Consider the following 15,428-nt stretch of genomic DNA (forward strand, 5'->3'; position numbering starts at 1 on the left):
TCTCCCACTGTTTGATGCCTATTGGCTTCCTCGGTTGCCAGGCGTCTCCACTCCCTTTCAAAAATGAGAAATTGAGATGGCGTGAGCAGAAGTGCTGCAATGTTAGAACTGTCAGCAGGGCACAAGAGGTCAGCAGTGAAGATGTATTGGATAATACTTTTAGAAGCTTCCGCACGAATTCCATACTGGCTAACTGTCTGCTTTGCAGATTGCAGTACTTTCCATTCATGCGGTTGCCATCTGGCAACGTTCTGCTCAATCACCACAGGGCACGCTATAACATTGGCTGCTTCAAAGTCCTTATCGAGGATGGCATGTTTTTTAACTTCGGCCCAGCGGTTCAGCAGCGGATCAGATTGTTCGGCAGGCAGCGCCATCTGCTGGGCATTGGATGGCAACGCCTGCTGGCTCTGTATTGATGACAGAGGTTGTATGGTACATGGTTTCTGCGGGAAAGTTTTGGATAATTCAAACGTCCTTTGTTCTAGCTGACTTTGCCGGTTAGAGAGCTTAGCAAGCTCTGCTATAATTTGCTGCAGCTCCGTTGACCTCTGCGGCTTTTCCGGCGCTTGCGTTGCACAGCTGTTATCCGATTCCAAAACTTCCTCGTCCGAGTCAGATTCTGGCAGAGGACAGTGAGATGCTCGTGGATGAGTGGCGGGTCCCACTGATGCAGGCTGTGGGGGCGCAGGGATCTCAGGTTGAATCGAATTCGCGTTGTCCGATCCAGTCATGGGCGCTGCCATGTTCTCTGTTTTTGTTTTTGTCATGTGGGCAGCTGACGTCAGCTCCTGTTCCGGTGGGGAGGGGTTTGGCTCCGCTCCGCCGGTGGCACCGCCTCCGAGTCCGCCTCCTTGCTGCGTCACTTGTGCCCGCCCTGCGCCGCTGCCGGTCCCGCCTGCCTCCTCTTTCGCCACGCCCCTCGGGTCTGGCGGCTGGCTCGTCTCCTCCCCCACGCCATTCTCGCCGAACCGCGGCAAGGACACTTCCGGCCTCTCGCTCGGTCTCTCAACCGCATGGCTGGCTACGTCTACCACATCACGGAGGGAGGAACAGAGGGGGGCCGCATTCCCTTTCACCGGATGCGTGGAATTAATTCCGAAAAATCTCGCAACCCTGGATACTTTTTTCCGCTCTTCCGCTTGGGAAGGAACGGTCTCCGGTTCAGGAGAGCAAGGGGCCGTTCTCTCCAATGCGGAAATCGCGGCTTGGGCAGCCCTGCGCTCCGCGGCAAAGGTTTGTAGCGTATTTATAATTTTCTTCCACGTGACGCCTAACTCTGAACAGAGTTTTGCGTCTTTCCCCTGTGAAACTACCGAGTCCCACAGTAAATCTCCGATCTCCTTCCATTCTGTCTCGCTGAACAAAAGTGAGGGCTGCTGTAACTTTCCTTTCTTTTTAGCCCATTGGGCCAGCTGATTTATATCAGAATCCCTTATCTTTTCGCCCCGTTTCGAGACAATGGATGCTAGCAGCTGCATGGCAGCTATGTAATCGCGTTCCATGAGTGAATCCATCCGCGCCGCTGCTCTTACCTTCTTTCTACTGACAGTGGGTGGCACTGTCGCCTTCTAATCAATCCAATCAGCCGACGCTCCCCAGCCTGCCTCGGAAATTTGGGACTGTAGTTCGCAAGCGACACACACACGTCCAAAATCAAGCGAGGACTTCCAGCATTTAAGCTAATTAATTAACAGCATTGAAGCTAAATAATCCACAGCATTTAAGCTAAATAATCACACAGCATCGAAGCTAAATATTTCATTAAAATCCAGGGCTCTGTCTCTAAGTTTCGGGCGCCACTGTTGTCGAACCCTGGAAAGACTGGGGACTAGAGTAACGCGAGACCAACCAGTATGGTTTCCAGCACGTACTCCCCTTTATTCCGCGAGATGGCCGGTTAAGTACAGAACGAATAGTTTACAGTAGCAGGTGCACGGTGATAGGCGGTGAACATACAGAAGTATGTAAGCAATCTAGGATTAAGGTGGCTACGGAGATCTAGTGCCATTACCTCCATGCTGCGAGTGGCCATACCTTAACACATACCTAGTAGGAGATAAGTTTATCTGCTACTACGTATGCTGAACGTTCTGCGGCCTACTAGGCCCAGGCCTGAGGCCTAGTTTGGCCTAGTTTGGAATAGCTCAAATGGTATCTGTGAGCATATCATGCCCACGATACCTGAGAAACTCGGCCACACCCCTCCATCTGCTTAAGCCCATTAAATGTTTCTAAAATTCTGAATTTTTATATATATATGTTTCCCATATCAAACTGGCCTATAATTACTAGGATCCTCCTACCCACTCTTCTTGTGAATGCACATCACATTGCCCAGCTTCCACTCCTCTGGAACCTCACCAGTGAGCCAGGACTGTTGGGAAAAGATGGAGAGCGGCTTCACAAGCTCATCTGCCAGCTCCCTCATCACCCTGGGCTGGATCCCATCTGGGCCCATGGATTATGAACATCCAAGGGGCTCAGCAGTTCTCTGACTGCCTCCTCCTGGATAACAGGGGCACCCATCTGCTCCCTGACACCCCTCCATGATCCACACTGGGGAATGGCCAAATGAGTGTGGGCAATGTGGGAAGGGCTTCAGCTGCAGCTCCCACCTGATCATCCACCAGATGATCCACACAGGGGAGAGGCCCCACGAGTGTCCTGAGTGTGGGAAGAGGTTTCAGACCAGCTCACATCTCCTCCTGCACCAGCAGATTCACACAGAGGAGAGGCCCTTCCGCTGCCCTGACTGCAGGAAGGGCTTCAAGCACAACTCCCACCTCATCAGGCACCAGTGCATCCACACTGGGAGAGGCCCTGCAAGTGTGGGGAATGTGGGAAGAGCTTCAGCACAAGCTCCAGCCTGATCTGCCACCAGAGGATCCACACCAGGGAACAGCCCTACGAGTGTCTCCAGGGTGGGAAGAGCTTCACCCAGAGCTCTCACTTGACCAGACACCAACAGAGCCACCAGTAAGGGAAGCCCTGGGAGTGTCCCGACTGCAGGAAGGGCTTTGTGCACTGCCCTGACTCCATCCCCCATCAGAGGACCCACACTGGGCAGAGCCCTGGTGACCCACATTTACTGTGAGCTGTGTTGGGAAGACACTTGGCTGGTTCTCCTTTTGGTTTGACCCTCATTTTCTTCTGATTTATCTCCATCCCTTTAAAACATTTGAAATTGGACTAAAAAGAAAGAAAAGGATCAAAGATGTGTAGAGTCCCACCATTTGAGGGGGAATTTAGGGTTTGGGGACAGATTCTAGAAGATTTGTGGTTCTTGGGGGATTTGGGGCAGTATTCTCCATCTCTTTGCATTCCAAAAGCCAAGATGGATTGATCTGTCACCTTAAAAGGACTCAGTCCCATTGAGAACAACTCAATCTTACTCCAAAAGGCCTCAATCCTACCCAAAAATGGTTCGTTCCCACCTCAAAAAAATCAGTCCCATGCCAAAACACCTCAATTCCACAGCCTGTGAGGTGCGATGGGGTTGGAAGGAGATTGGGAGACATGGGAACCAAATTTGAGGGTGTGGGATGGGGATTGTGTGGGGCTGGGTGGGTGGGATGTATTTTGATAGTAAAGAAAACTTCCAGAATTATTGACTTCTGTCCTGTTCATTTTCCATCAGTTCCAGTTTGTTTTTCAGAGTGCCACCTTCTCAGCTGACTGTGTTTCTGTCCTCCTTTCTCTCGAGCCCTTTTCTGCCTCCGCTGTTTCTTTCACAGTGTCTGTCTTGAGCCAGGGCAGCTCCCACCAAAGATCCTCCCCTGATTTAATTCCCAATCCATGAGCTACAACAACCATGGGTGAAGTTATGAAGGCTGGCAGTGAAATGTCACTGTAAGATCTTGCTTCACTGGGCTTTTGGCTCCTTGTGAAGAGCTTTGCCTTCAAGGGCAGGAACATCTTTTCCTGGCTGGGATCTGGGATCGCAGACCCTGGCAGTGTGCGCCATGGATCCCAGAGGGGCATTCCCGAGGCTCCCAGGGTGCTGCTCCTGCCGTGCCTCCCAAGGAGCTGTGCAGGCCCAGGGGACAAGGTCCAGCAGCTGTGCTGGTTCTGCAGTGCCACAACAGCCCCTGGTTCCAGGAGTTTCCACACTTTCAGCAGCGGTTCCTTGGTTCCAATGATGCCCTGCTGTGTCACAAGGGATATTTGGGGTCATCAAGTCCTTCAGGGTCACAAGGGCCTGCCTGGTTCCATGAGCTTCCAGTGTCCACTGGACTCCTAGGATGGGCAGGGTGACAATGGACCATTGGCTCCGTGCAGCCCCACTGGGGCACCATGGACTCCTTGGTTCCAGGAGGTTCCAGTGCTGCCACCACGGTCTCCTTGGACCCACAGTGTCACAGTGGCCACTGGATCCACGTGGCCCTGATGTGTCACAGTGGCCCCTTGGTTCCAGGGGACCCCAGGGTCACAGTGGGCTCCTTGCTTCCCTGTCCCCCCTCAGTGTCACCACGGCCCCTTCGTTCCATGAGGAACACAAAAGCTTTGTAGGAACATGGAGCAAATCCTGCTGAGCACACCTGGGAACACCTGGCAGCTTTCAAAAGAGAGGTTAAAGGGGAAGATGGCACCAGCAGCTTCCATCTGCAACAGATCCAGGGAAGGGACAGGGACAGAGAATTCAGCTGAAAGACTCAGAGAATTCTGCTTACAGAGATCATTTCTGCTCACACTGTCCCTTGTAGAAAGGTGACATCATTCTAGGCAGCCTGGACTGAGCATGTGGTTCCTGAGTGGGGTTTGTTGTTCAGGAAACCTGCTCAGGCTTTTCCATACTTTCCTTGCCAAGAAGAAAACTTCTCCTGGGCCTGTGTGCAGGCAGAGGCCTGAGGAGAGCAGCTGGGACATGGTGCAATGGGCTGGGACATGGAGCTGCAGAGCTCAGGGGACAAGGTTCTGATGGAGGGCACAGGGATGTCAGTCCCAGGTGGGCCATGTCAGACATGGTGAGGTTGGGGTGAGGAGCAGGTTGTCCAAACAGGGTCAGCCCTCAAGGGGCTCATTCTTCTCCATGTCCAGACCTCCTAAGGAGACATTCAGCATCAAGATCAGCTGGGGAATGCTTCTATCAGCTCTTCTCTGATCTGAAAACTAAAAAAATACTCACTTGATTGAAGATAAAAAGTCATGAGGTGCACTTTGAAATCTTCCTCCCTAAAAGAACTACAAATGGACTTCAATGAGCTGCACAAGCCCTGAAGACTTGAAGACAATTGAAGGAAGACAAGGAGATCCTGAAGGCTTTCTGTATTTTCATCAGCCACACGGTGGATTTGGGGCTGAGTCCAGGACCCCCAGGCACTGAGAGAAGTTGAAGAAGCTGCTCAAAGAGTCAGAAGCAAAACTCCAAGTCCCTTGGAGCATCCCTGGGCCCCACTGAGGCCAGGGAGTGCCCAAGGCTGTGCAGGCACTGCTGAGAGCAGATCCTTGAGGGCAGGATTGCAGGGAGCCCAAGGCTGTGAGCAGGGAACTGCAATGCTGAGCAAGGCCTGGGCTGGCTGCAGGGAGCAGAAAGGCCAAGCCCTGAGCCCAGGCTGGCACAGCAGGGCCTGTCCCTGGCGGGTGGCTCGGGGCTGTTTGTGGAGCAGGGGGATGGCAGGTGCAGCAAGGACAAATGGCATCAACCTGCAAGCCCTGCCAGCCTCCTCAGGGAGGGCCCAGGCAGAGCCAAAGCGCAGGCCCTGAAAGGAAAGTTCCTTCTGTGGGGCTGCAGAGGCGCTGCCAGAGCCCAGGGGACAAAGGCCTGGGTGCCTGTGGCCCTGCCAGCCCTGCCCAGCCCGGGGCCATCTCTCCTGCAGGCTGTGCCCCCTGTGCATGCTGCTCCTGTGCCCTGGCCGGCTGCACTCGCCCATCTCGCTGTGCCCCCAGCATTTCTCAGCCCAGCATTTCTGTGCCCTCCCTGGGCTCCCTGCACCCAGCGCTGCCGGCTCCTGGCACACAGAGCCAGGCCATGGCCCAGGCTCACGCTGGGATACCTCCTGCACCAAAATCCTACCCTGGCAGGGACTTTGCTTTCTCATCACCTTCAGGCTGAACCTTGCAAGCTGCACTTTGGGGCGGTTTCGTTTTCTTGCCACAGCCAAGGAGAGCTCTGTCTCCTGCTGTTCGCACACAGAGAAGGGCTGGTGGGAGATGTGGTGGTCAGATGCTGTTTGGAGTGCAGTGACCATGAAATTATTGAGTTTTTAAATACTTTGCGACAGAAGGAGACGCATCAACAAAACTTCTACACTGGACCTATAGTAAGCAGACTTTGGCCAATTCAGGACACAAATTTAGGGAGTGCCAAATAAGTTACTGATTTTTTAAAGGAAAACAGCCCTTAAAGAAAAAAAGGTGCCCAGGAAGGATGGAAAAACTTAAAAAAAGAGATCTTGAAGGAGCAAGAGCAGGGTGTACCTCTGAGCCAAGAAGTGAGCTAGTGAGGAAAGTGACAGTCCTGGCTAAGCATGGAGCATTTGTCCATGAATTCAGGGAAAAATGAGGATGCATAACCTTTGGACAACAGGCCAGGAAACTAAGGAAATGTTTAAGGATGTTGTTAGGTCATGCACAAAGTAAATTAAAGAGATGAAAGATCATAGAGGACTTAATCTGGAAGTTTCTGTAAGGGATAAAAAAATATTTTTAAAAAACATTAATGGCAAAACGGAATCTAAGGACAACATCCATTCTATATTGTAGGGGATATGGTTGCCAGCTATGAGGAAAAGACTGAGCTGCAAAACAACTTGTTTGTCTCCATTTACAAGAATGAGAAAGTTGTCCTAAGGACAAGAGTTCTCCTGACCTGGAAGATGGGCACAGGGAGCAGAAGAGGCCCCCTGCAATCCAGGAGGAAGCAGCTGGGGACCTGCTGAGCCACTCAGACGCTCACAGGTGTCTCTGGGACCAGATGGGATCCATCCTAGGGCCATGAGGGAGCTGCTGGATGAGCTCCCCAAGCTGCTCTCCATCATTTCTCCTCAGTCCTGGCTCAGCAGGGAGGTTCCAGAGGCCTGGAGGTGCCAATGGGAGCCCATCCCCAAGAAGGGCTGCAAGGAGGATGTGGGGAACTGCAGGCCTGTCAGCCTGCCCTGGGTGCCCAGCAAGGGGATGGAACAGATCCCCTTGAGAGCCATCCCAGGGCACCCACAGGATGGCCCAGGGATCAGAGGCAGCCAGCGGGGATTGCAATATCTGCACTGAGGATCTGCAGGAGGGGATTGAGTCCAGCATCAGCAAATTTGCAGGTGACACCAAGCTGGGTGTGAGTGTGGATGTGCTGGAGGGTAGGAGGGCTGTGCACAGGGCCCTGCACAGGCTGGATCCAGGGCCCAAATCCAACAGGGTGAGGCTGAACAAGACCAAGGGCCGGGTCCTGCACTTTGGCCACAACAAGCCCTGCAGTGCTCCAGGCTGGGGACAGAGTGGCTGGACAGTGGGCAGGCAGAAAGGGACGTGGGGCAGTGCTGGACAGCAGGCTGGACATGAGGCAGCAGTGTGGGCAGGTGGGCAAGAAGGCCAATGGCTCCTGGCCTGGATCAGGAATGGTGTGGGCAGCAGGAGCAGGGCAGGGATTCTTCCCCTGTGCTGGGCACTGGTGAGGCTGCACCTCGAGTGCTGTGTCCAGTTCTGGGCCCCCAATTTACGAAGGACATGGAGGGTCTGGAGCATGTCCAGAGAAGAGCAACGGCAGCAGCACTGGCAACACCAAGTGCTGCTGCTGCTGGGCACAGCTGCTGTGCCAGCACTGATCTGCCCCAGCTCTGCACACAGACACTGCTGCTGCAGCCACAGAGAAGGGAACAAAAGGGGGCTCTCTGGTGAAAACTTTGCTGGGAGAACCTTTAATTAGTTTAAAAGCCAACAAGAGCACAGCCTCTCTCTGACACAGTCTGTGGCCACAGCAAAAGTAGAGAGAAATTAAAGAGACACACTTAGAGTAGTCTTGCTTTGTGAACTATGTTGAATACTAAAAGAAGGAATGAAAACCTGACAACCAAAGCTTTATATAAAGATGACGTTTATTACAAGTGTTTTGCAGGACTGACCGTCAGTTTAATATTTCTGAAATCGTACAGTGATCAGTGTCCACACTGCAGCCTTGAGCTCCTGGTTCCTCAGGCTGTAAATGAGGGGGTTCAGGGTGGGAGGCACCACCGAGTACAGAACAGACAGTGCCAGGTCCAGGGATGGGGAGGAGATGGAGGGGGGCTTCAGGGAGGCAGAAAATGAGGTGCTGACAAACAGGGAGAGCATGGCCAGGTGAGGGAGGCAGGTGGAAAAGGCTTTGTGCCGTCCCTGCTCAGAGGGGATCCTCAGCACAGCCCTGAAGATCTGCACATACGAGAAAACAATGAACACAAAACAGCCAAGACATAAACAGACAGTAACAGCAAGAAGCCCAAGTTCCCTGAGGTAGGATTTGGAGCAGGAGAGCTTGAGGATGTGTGGGATTTCACAGAAGAACTGGCCCAGAGCATTGCCATGGCACAGGGGCAGGGAAAATGTATTGGCTGTGTGCAGCAGAGCAGTGAGAAAGGCACTGGCCCAGGCAGCTGCTGCCATGTGGGCACAAGCTCTGCTGCCCAGGAGGGTCCCGTAGTGCAGGGGTTTGCAGATGGACACGTAGCGGTCGTAGCACATGACTGTGAGAAGGGCAAATTCTGATGTAATGAAAAAGGCAAAGAAAAACAGCTGTGCAGCACATCCTTCATAGGAGATGTTCGTGGTGTCCCAGAGGGAATTGTGCATGGCTTTGGGCACAGTGGTGCAGATGGAGCCCAGGTCGCTGAGGGCCAGGTTGAGCAGGAAGAAGAACATGGGGCTGTGCAGGAGGTGGCCGCAGGCTACGGCGCTGATGATGAGGCCGTTGGCCAGGAGGGCAGCCAGGGAGATGGCCAGGAAGAGGCAGAAGTGCAGGAGCTGCAGCTGCTGCGTGTGTGCCAATGGCAGCAGGAGGAAGTGGCTGATGGAGCTGCTGTTGGACATTTCTTCACTCCGGCCATGGAGTCCTGATCAAGGAGGAGACAGTGACAACTCAGAGGAGACTTTCCTGAGCAATGTCCAAGCCCTTTCTCCAAGCCCTGCCCCTGTCACTCTGTGCCACCCATTTTTCCTTTTCTCAGAGCCCTTCCTTCAGCCCCGTGCCTGGAGCTCTGCTGGGATCTGGCCCCGTTGCTGTGATTTGCAGGGGCTCTGCCCATGGACACCGAGGGATCAGCTCTGCTCTGCAGCAGTGGGGTCATGGGAACAGGGACAGGGGCCAGTTCTGGGGTTAGAATTCATCAGCCCAAACTGCTCCTGAGGCAGACGAGCTTGGCAGTATCTCCTTTTACGGGGCTGAGGAACTGTGATGGCCAAAGGAATTTTGAGAGGGTTTTCTGTTGTGCCCAGGGAGATCAGAGAGAACTGTGCAGTGCAAGAGCATTGGCTGGAACTCCATGAAGTGTGATGGGAGCTGCTCTGTCCCTCCATCTGTCCCCAGCTGCCCATTCTGAGATTAGGGACAGACACTGTGTTCCCCTGAAAATCAGCCTGACACATCTGAGAGCAGAGGAACCCACAGCAGAGCAAAGTGGCTCAGCCTTTCTCAGAGTCTCAGCCCCACTCCTGGCCAAGGACACTCCTGTCCCCCAGTGTCCCCTGGAGGCAGCTCACAGCTTGGATGGCATCCCCAGGACACACCAGGGCTCCTGTCCATGGCACTGCTGCAGGAGAGTCAGCTCATTCCCAGCCTGCCAGCCTGCCCTGCCCAGAGCTCCCCGGGGCAGAGGGAGCTGGGACACCCCATTGCTGTGCTCAGCCTGCACAGGAGGAGCCCCAGGGCTGGGCCTGAGCCTGCAGCTGGAACTGCCATTCCCAGAGAGCCCCTCAGCAATGCCAGGAGCACCTGGGCAAGGCAAGGAGAGAGAGAGGCAGGCCCTGAGGAAAAGCCTTTCCCTGGCCAGCCCTGCACAGCCCCTGCCAGGCAGCAGCAGTGCAGGACAGTGGCCCTCAGGCCCTGGTCAGCAGGGAATGGGCACATGGCAGGAGAGATGCCCTTCATCTCTGCTGCTGCTCTGCTGGCCCAGGAGGGCACTGAGGGCCCCGAGCCCCCGGGCTGAGGGCTGTGCTGGCTGGGAGGGGACAGCAGAGCTGTGCTGCTCAGGGCAGTGTCTGCCCTGCAGGGCAGGGCCGGCAGGTGCCACATCTGCCCTGCAGCAGGGCTTCCCTCAGCACTGCCTCCCTCCCTCCCTGCCCAGGGCTCTGCTGCTGGAGCTGTCCCAGCCCGAGCTGTTCCTGTGGCCCCGGGCTCCTTCCCTGCCAGTGCTGCCAGAGCCCAGCCCAGCCCTGGGCCAGCTCTGCCCTGCAGCTGCTCGGGGCTGCAGGGATTAAAGATCAGCTCCCCCAGGCCTGGGCACCATGGAAAGGGGATGCTGGATGGATCTGGAGGCTGGGGAGGTGCAGGCACTTTTTTCTGGTTCCCAGGAAACCCCAGTGTGTTGCTTTAAAAGCCTCAGCTTCTACCCAGCAAAGCTAACTTTCAATTCCCACCAAGCTGAGCCAGGGAAAGGTGGGTGCACAGACTCAGAAAAGCAGAGACTCAAGAGGGAAACTCCTGCCCTGAATGTGCTCATGAAAAGTCCCCTCACACATGAGCTGGAAATGAGCTGGAGCTCTGAGCAGCCCTGGCCCACACAGCACCCTCTCCACAGCAGCAGGAGCTGCCCAGGCAGGAGCCACTCCTTGCACCCACAGCTCCCCTCCAGCATCCATGGGAGCTGCCAGGCAGGCTGAGAGCTGCCCCTGGCAGGTGGCAGATGCCCTGGGCTGGCCAAGAGCCCTCAGGGCTGCAGCACCTGCTCTGCACCACAGCCCTGGGCAGCCCTGGCTGCAGCCCCAGCTTCAGCCCCTGCAGCCGTCCCTGGCAGCAGGAGCCGTCCTGCCCTGTCCCTCTGACGGTGCCCAGGGCAGCCCCGCTCTGGAGCACATCCTCCCCCAAAGCAGCAAGGGCAGCAGAGCCATCCTTACAGTCACCTCAGTGCTGTCCTGGCTCAGCTTGAGGAGATCCCTGCAGCCACAGACTTACCCAGTCACAAGTGGTGAACATTTCTCCACGAAGAAGCTCACAATTTCCAAAAGTTGTGAAGATTTCTCCATGAATAATCTCAGAATTTTCCTTGCAGTTTTTTTGAGCCTCTGTCTGCTTCATTCCTCTCAGGTACCTGCAGGCAGCACCCTCAGCCCTGCTGGGCAGGGAGAGGAGCTGCTCCTCAGGAGAAATGTCTTTTTGTAGGTCTTCTTGGTTGCCAGGAGCCTGGCCCAGCTTAGCAGCACAAAAAAAGTACAAACACTTTAGAGACTCCCTTGAGGCTTTGCTGTTGTTTATATCAGGCTCAGTTCCTCAGAGAGTGTTCAAAAAACTTCTACAGAAGTCAAAATTAAATTGAAATACTCAACTTTCTTCAAGTTTTAATGGATCCCACTGAGAGAAAGGACTAAGAAAGTGTTCCCAGGTTCCAGTCAGAGCAGAACAGTGCAGGCAGTGATGACAGGTGGGGACAAACAAGGCAAAGGTGTCTCTGATGCTGACCAAACCTGGATGTGTTTCAGGAATGCCAAGGGCCAAGGCCTGAGCCCCAGCCCCTGCCAAGGCAGATCCTGTCCCTCCCTCCTTGCTCAGGGCTCTTCCCGGGCCACTGGGATGTGGGGATGTGCAATGCCAAGGGCAGCACCATGGGGCGGCCCCTGCCAGGCTGCTGAGCAGGGACAAGGAGGCAATGAGGCCCCAGGGCTGCAAGGGTCACTTGTCCCCTCCTGATGCCTCAGGCCCAGGGCCAGCAGCCATGGCCCAAGTGCTGCAGGAGTTGGCTGTGTCAGGGCCTTTCAGCTGCTGCCCATGCCTGTGCCCTGTGCAGCCCAGGCTGTGCTACGGTGTCCATGGCCTGCGCCTCTGTCCCTGCAGGCTGTCGTCATCCCCCGGCTGCCCCACCTGGCTGGGCCCTTCCTTTGCTGACAGCTCTGTGTCCTGCCTGCCTCTGCCTGGGCACACAGAGCCTTGGGCTGCTCCAGACTCCTGCTGGGGGATGTGTTGCACCACAGCCCTGCCCTGGCAGGGAAATTCCTTTCTCCTTGTGTCCAGTCTGGGCCTCCCCAGCTGCCCTTTGCATTAATTCATTTTTCTGTGGCTGTTTTCTACTATGTGAAAAGGATCCACCATTTCTGAAACCACTCTTTAAACACTCTCATGGCTCTCCTCCACTGTCCTCAGCCTCCAACCCAAGGAGCACAGAGCTCCATTGTCCCTAAAAAGTGGTCATGTGCCTGAGGCCTTCAAACCCCACCTTGGGAGATCTCTGGGCACTCTCCAAGGTGTTTGCAATTGAAAACATTCTGCTCATAGTCCAAGAAAATCACCAGAGGAAAGGGCCAACCCAGCCTCTGTGTGCTGGCTGCTCTTGTGTGGGAGCAATCCTTGGATATTTGGAATTTGGGAGGCCAAATTCTAATTTTGGTCATGGTCCCTGGACAAGAAATTTGGTTCTTTTCCACAGGAGGGAATGAACAGAGCCCCAGTGTTTCAGGGGCAGATGAGAGGTGACCACCAGTGGCCAAGGCCAGCCAGAGCTTCCAGGGGGGGGGCGGTTTCTGGGATATACCCTTAATTATAAGAAATTTTGTAGGAATAGTATTAATTCTGGCAATGAGCATCTAAAAAGATGGGTGGTTGTTTTCCATAGCAAGGAAAGCACAGAGCTGCAAGGCTCCAGGACCTGATGAAGGGCTGCCCTTGACATTCTAAGATCAACCAGACCTGTCAGGGGGCCCCTGGGAGGCCAAGCCAGCCAGACCTGTTCCATGTTCCCTCAGTTCAAGGGGGCCCACAGTGTCCCAATGGTCCCTTGCTTCCATGAGGCCCTGAGGTGTCACAATGTCCCCTTGGTCACACGGGGCCCTGAAGGCTCTGAATGGTCTCCATGGTTCCATAAGGCCCCACAGAGTCACAGTGGTCTCTGGGTTCCATGAAGCGCCGCTGTGTCACCGTGGCCCCTTGGTTTCATGGGGTCCAGTGGTGCCACAAGGATCCCCTTGGTTCCATGAGGTCCCCACAGTGTCCCTGTGATCTCCACAGCAAGGAAAGAACCCAGCCCCAGGGTGGCAGGGGCAGTCACCAGAGGCCAAGGCCAGCCAGACTTGATGGTACTGACAGATTTTGCCTGGGAGCAACCCTTGGATATACAGATTTTTAGAGGTGGAATCCCAATTTCAGACGTGGACACATGGAAGAGAAAGACGCTTCTTTTCCACAAGGAAGGAAAGCATGGAACACTGGTGTCTCAGGGCCAGATGAAAGGCGGCCTTCAGAGGCCTAGGCCAGCCAGACCTCTCTGTCCTGGTAGCTTCTGTCTGAAAAAGACCTTTGTATATAGGGAATTTTGGAGGTGGAATCCCAATTTTGGCCATTTCTGCCTAGATAACAAGGACAGTTCTTTGCCATAGGAAGGAAGGTCAGACCCCAAGTGTTTCAAAGGCAGAAGAGGAGAGAGCTGGCTCCTGGGAGGCCAAGCCAGACAGATCTGTTTGTCCGGGCAACCTTTGGGAAAGGAGGAGTGCTTCAATATATAGAATTTGGGAGCAGGAATCTCAATTTTGACCACAGACATTTTGAAAAGGACGGTTCCTTCCCATTGGAAGGAGAGCACCGAATCCCAGTGTTTAGAAAGCAGCTGAGAGGGACCCCCAGGAGGCCAAGGGCAGCCAGACCTGTCTGTGCTGGCAGCTTTTTTCTGGGAGCTATCCTTGGATATAGGGAATAATCCTTAGATAAGAGAAATTCTGGAGGCAGATTCCCGATTTTGGCCATGGGCACCAGGTCCAGATGGATGATGTTTTCCCATAAGAAAGAAACCACATGGTCCAAGTGTCTAAAAGACAGAGGAGAGGTGGGCCCCTGGGTGGCCAAGGCAGCCAGATCTGTCTGTCCTGGCAGATTTCATCTGGGAACAATCTTTGCATATCAGGAAATTTGGAGGAGGAATCCCAGTTTTGGCCATTGGCCCCTGGAGGAGAAGGACATTTCTCTCCCATAGGAAGGAAAGCCCAGAGCCCCAGTGCTCCAGGGGCAGAGGAGGAGCAGCCCTCAACATGCCAAGGTCAGCCAGACCTGTCAGGTGGACCCCAGGAGGCCCAGCCAGCCAGAGCTGTTCCATGTTCCCTTGGTTTTGTGGGACCCCAGAGTGTCACAATGCTCTCCTTGGTTCCATGAGGCCCTGGAGTGTCACAATGTTCCCTTTTGCTTCTGTAGTGTCACAGTGGCCCCTCGGCTCCTCACACCCTCGCTGTGTCACAGTGGCTCCAATGTGACACCACGGGCTCCACAAGGTCACCACGGACTCTTGGTTCCTTGGGAACCCCGAGTGTCACAATGGTCTCCTTGATTCCATGAGGCACCACAGTGTCACAATGGCCCCTTGGTTCCATGAGGTTCCGCAGTGTCACCGTGGTGTCCTTGGAGCCGCATTGTCACAACTGACCCATGGCTCCATGAGGTTCCGCAGTGTCACTGTGGTCGCTGTCAGAGGCTGGATGAGATCGATGTCCCGAGACACCTCGGGATGCTCGGAATGCCCGTGTGGGGCCAGGGCCGGGCCAGGCCTTGGTCTGTGGTGGGATGGAGCCCTGCCCCAGCCTGGCTGAGCTGTCAATCACACAGCAGGGCTGGGGTTAGCCCAGCTCTGATTGGCTCATCTGTCAATCAATCACAGAACAGCAGCTGCTGCTGCCTACCCTGACTCTGATTGGACAAGCAACTGAAAGTCCCACCCAAGGGGCGGGCCCATGGAGGCCCAGGGGGTTAAAAGCCGGAGCACGAGGCCAGCCCATGCTCTGATTGCTGCCTTCTCCTGGGACTCCTCTGTGAGCAACGCTGGAACCCGAGCAGCTGGTACCTGTATGTGTGTCTTTCTACAGATCTGCTGTCTTTGTGTTGTTCTCCATTTCTTCTTCTAATCCTACTTGCCTGGGACATTTTTGAGTTAATCCTTATCATCTTAAGGGTTAAAGGTTTTTAGGTCAAATGGGCTAAGGTAATGAAGTTAATGCTATGATAAGAGTTTCATGTTGAACTGGATGTTGTATTAAACCCTTTGCCAAAGTTCCTTGATTGTCTGTATTTTGGCTGTAAAATTTTGTGTCACTCTGACCTCCTAGCTCAGTTGGTTACAGCGTGGTGCTCATCACAGAGGTTGTGGGTTCAATCCCTGTGTGGGCCATTCACTTTAGAGCTGGACTTGATGATCCTTGTGGGTCCCTGCCTGCCAAGAATATTCTTTGCATCCATCCATGTTGAGAATATCTGGTTGGTGTTCCTCCTTTGTAGGAAATGACAGTAAAGAAACCTTTGGTTCCCCCCAGCATTTAGGTTTTCTGGGGTGTTACAGCCC

At 54.3% G+C, this 15,428-nt stretch overlaps 1 protein-coding gene across 1 annotated transcript; it reads right to left on the reverse strand.

Moving 5' to 3' along the window:
* Positions 1-8,061: 8,061 nt before the first annotated feature.
* LOC134562437 (olfactory receptor 14J1-like) lies at positions 8,062-8,994 on the reverse strand. Its single transcript, XM_063419833.1, has one exon. The coding sequence runs from the start codon at positions 8,992-8,994 to the stop codon at positions 8,062-8,064; it is 933 nt and encodes a 310-aa protein (XP_063275903.1).
* Positions 8,995-15,428: the final 6,434 nt, after the last annotated feature.

This window comes from Prinia subflava, chromosome 27 (assembly GCF_021018805.1).
Source record: "Prinia subflava isolate CZ2003 ecotype Zambia chromosome 27, Cam_Psub_1.2, whole genome shotgun sequence".
Lineage (NCBI taxonomy): Eukaryota > Metazoa > Chordata > Aves > Passeriformes > Cisticolidae > Prinia > Prinia subflava.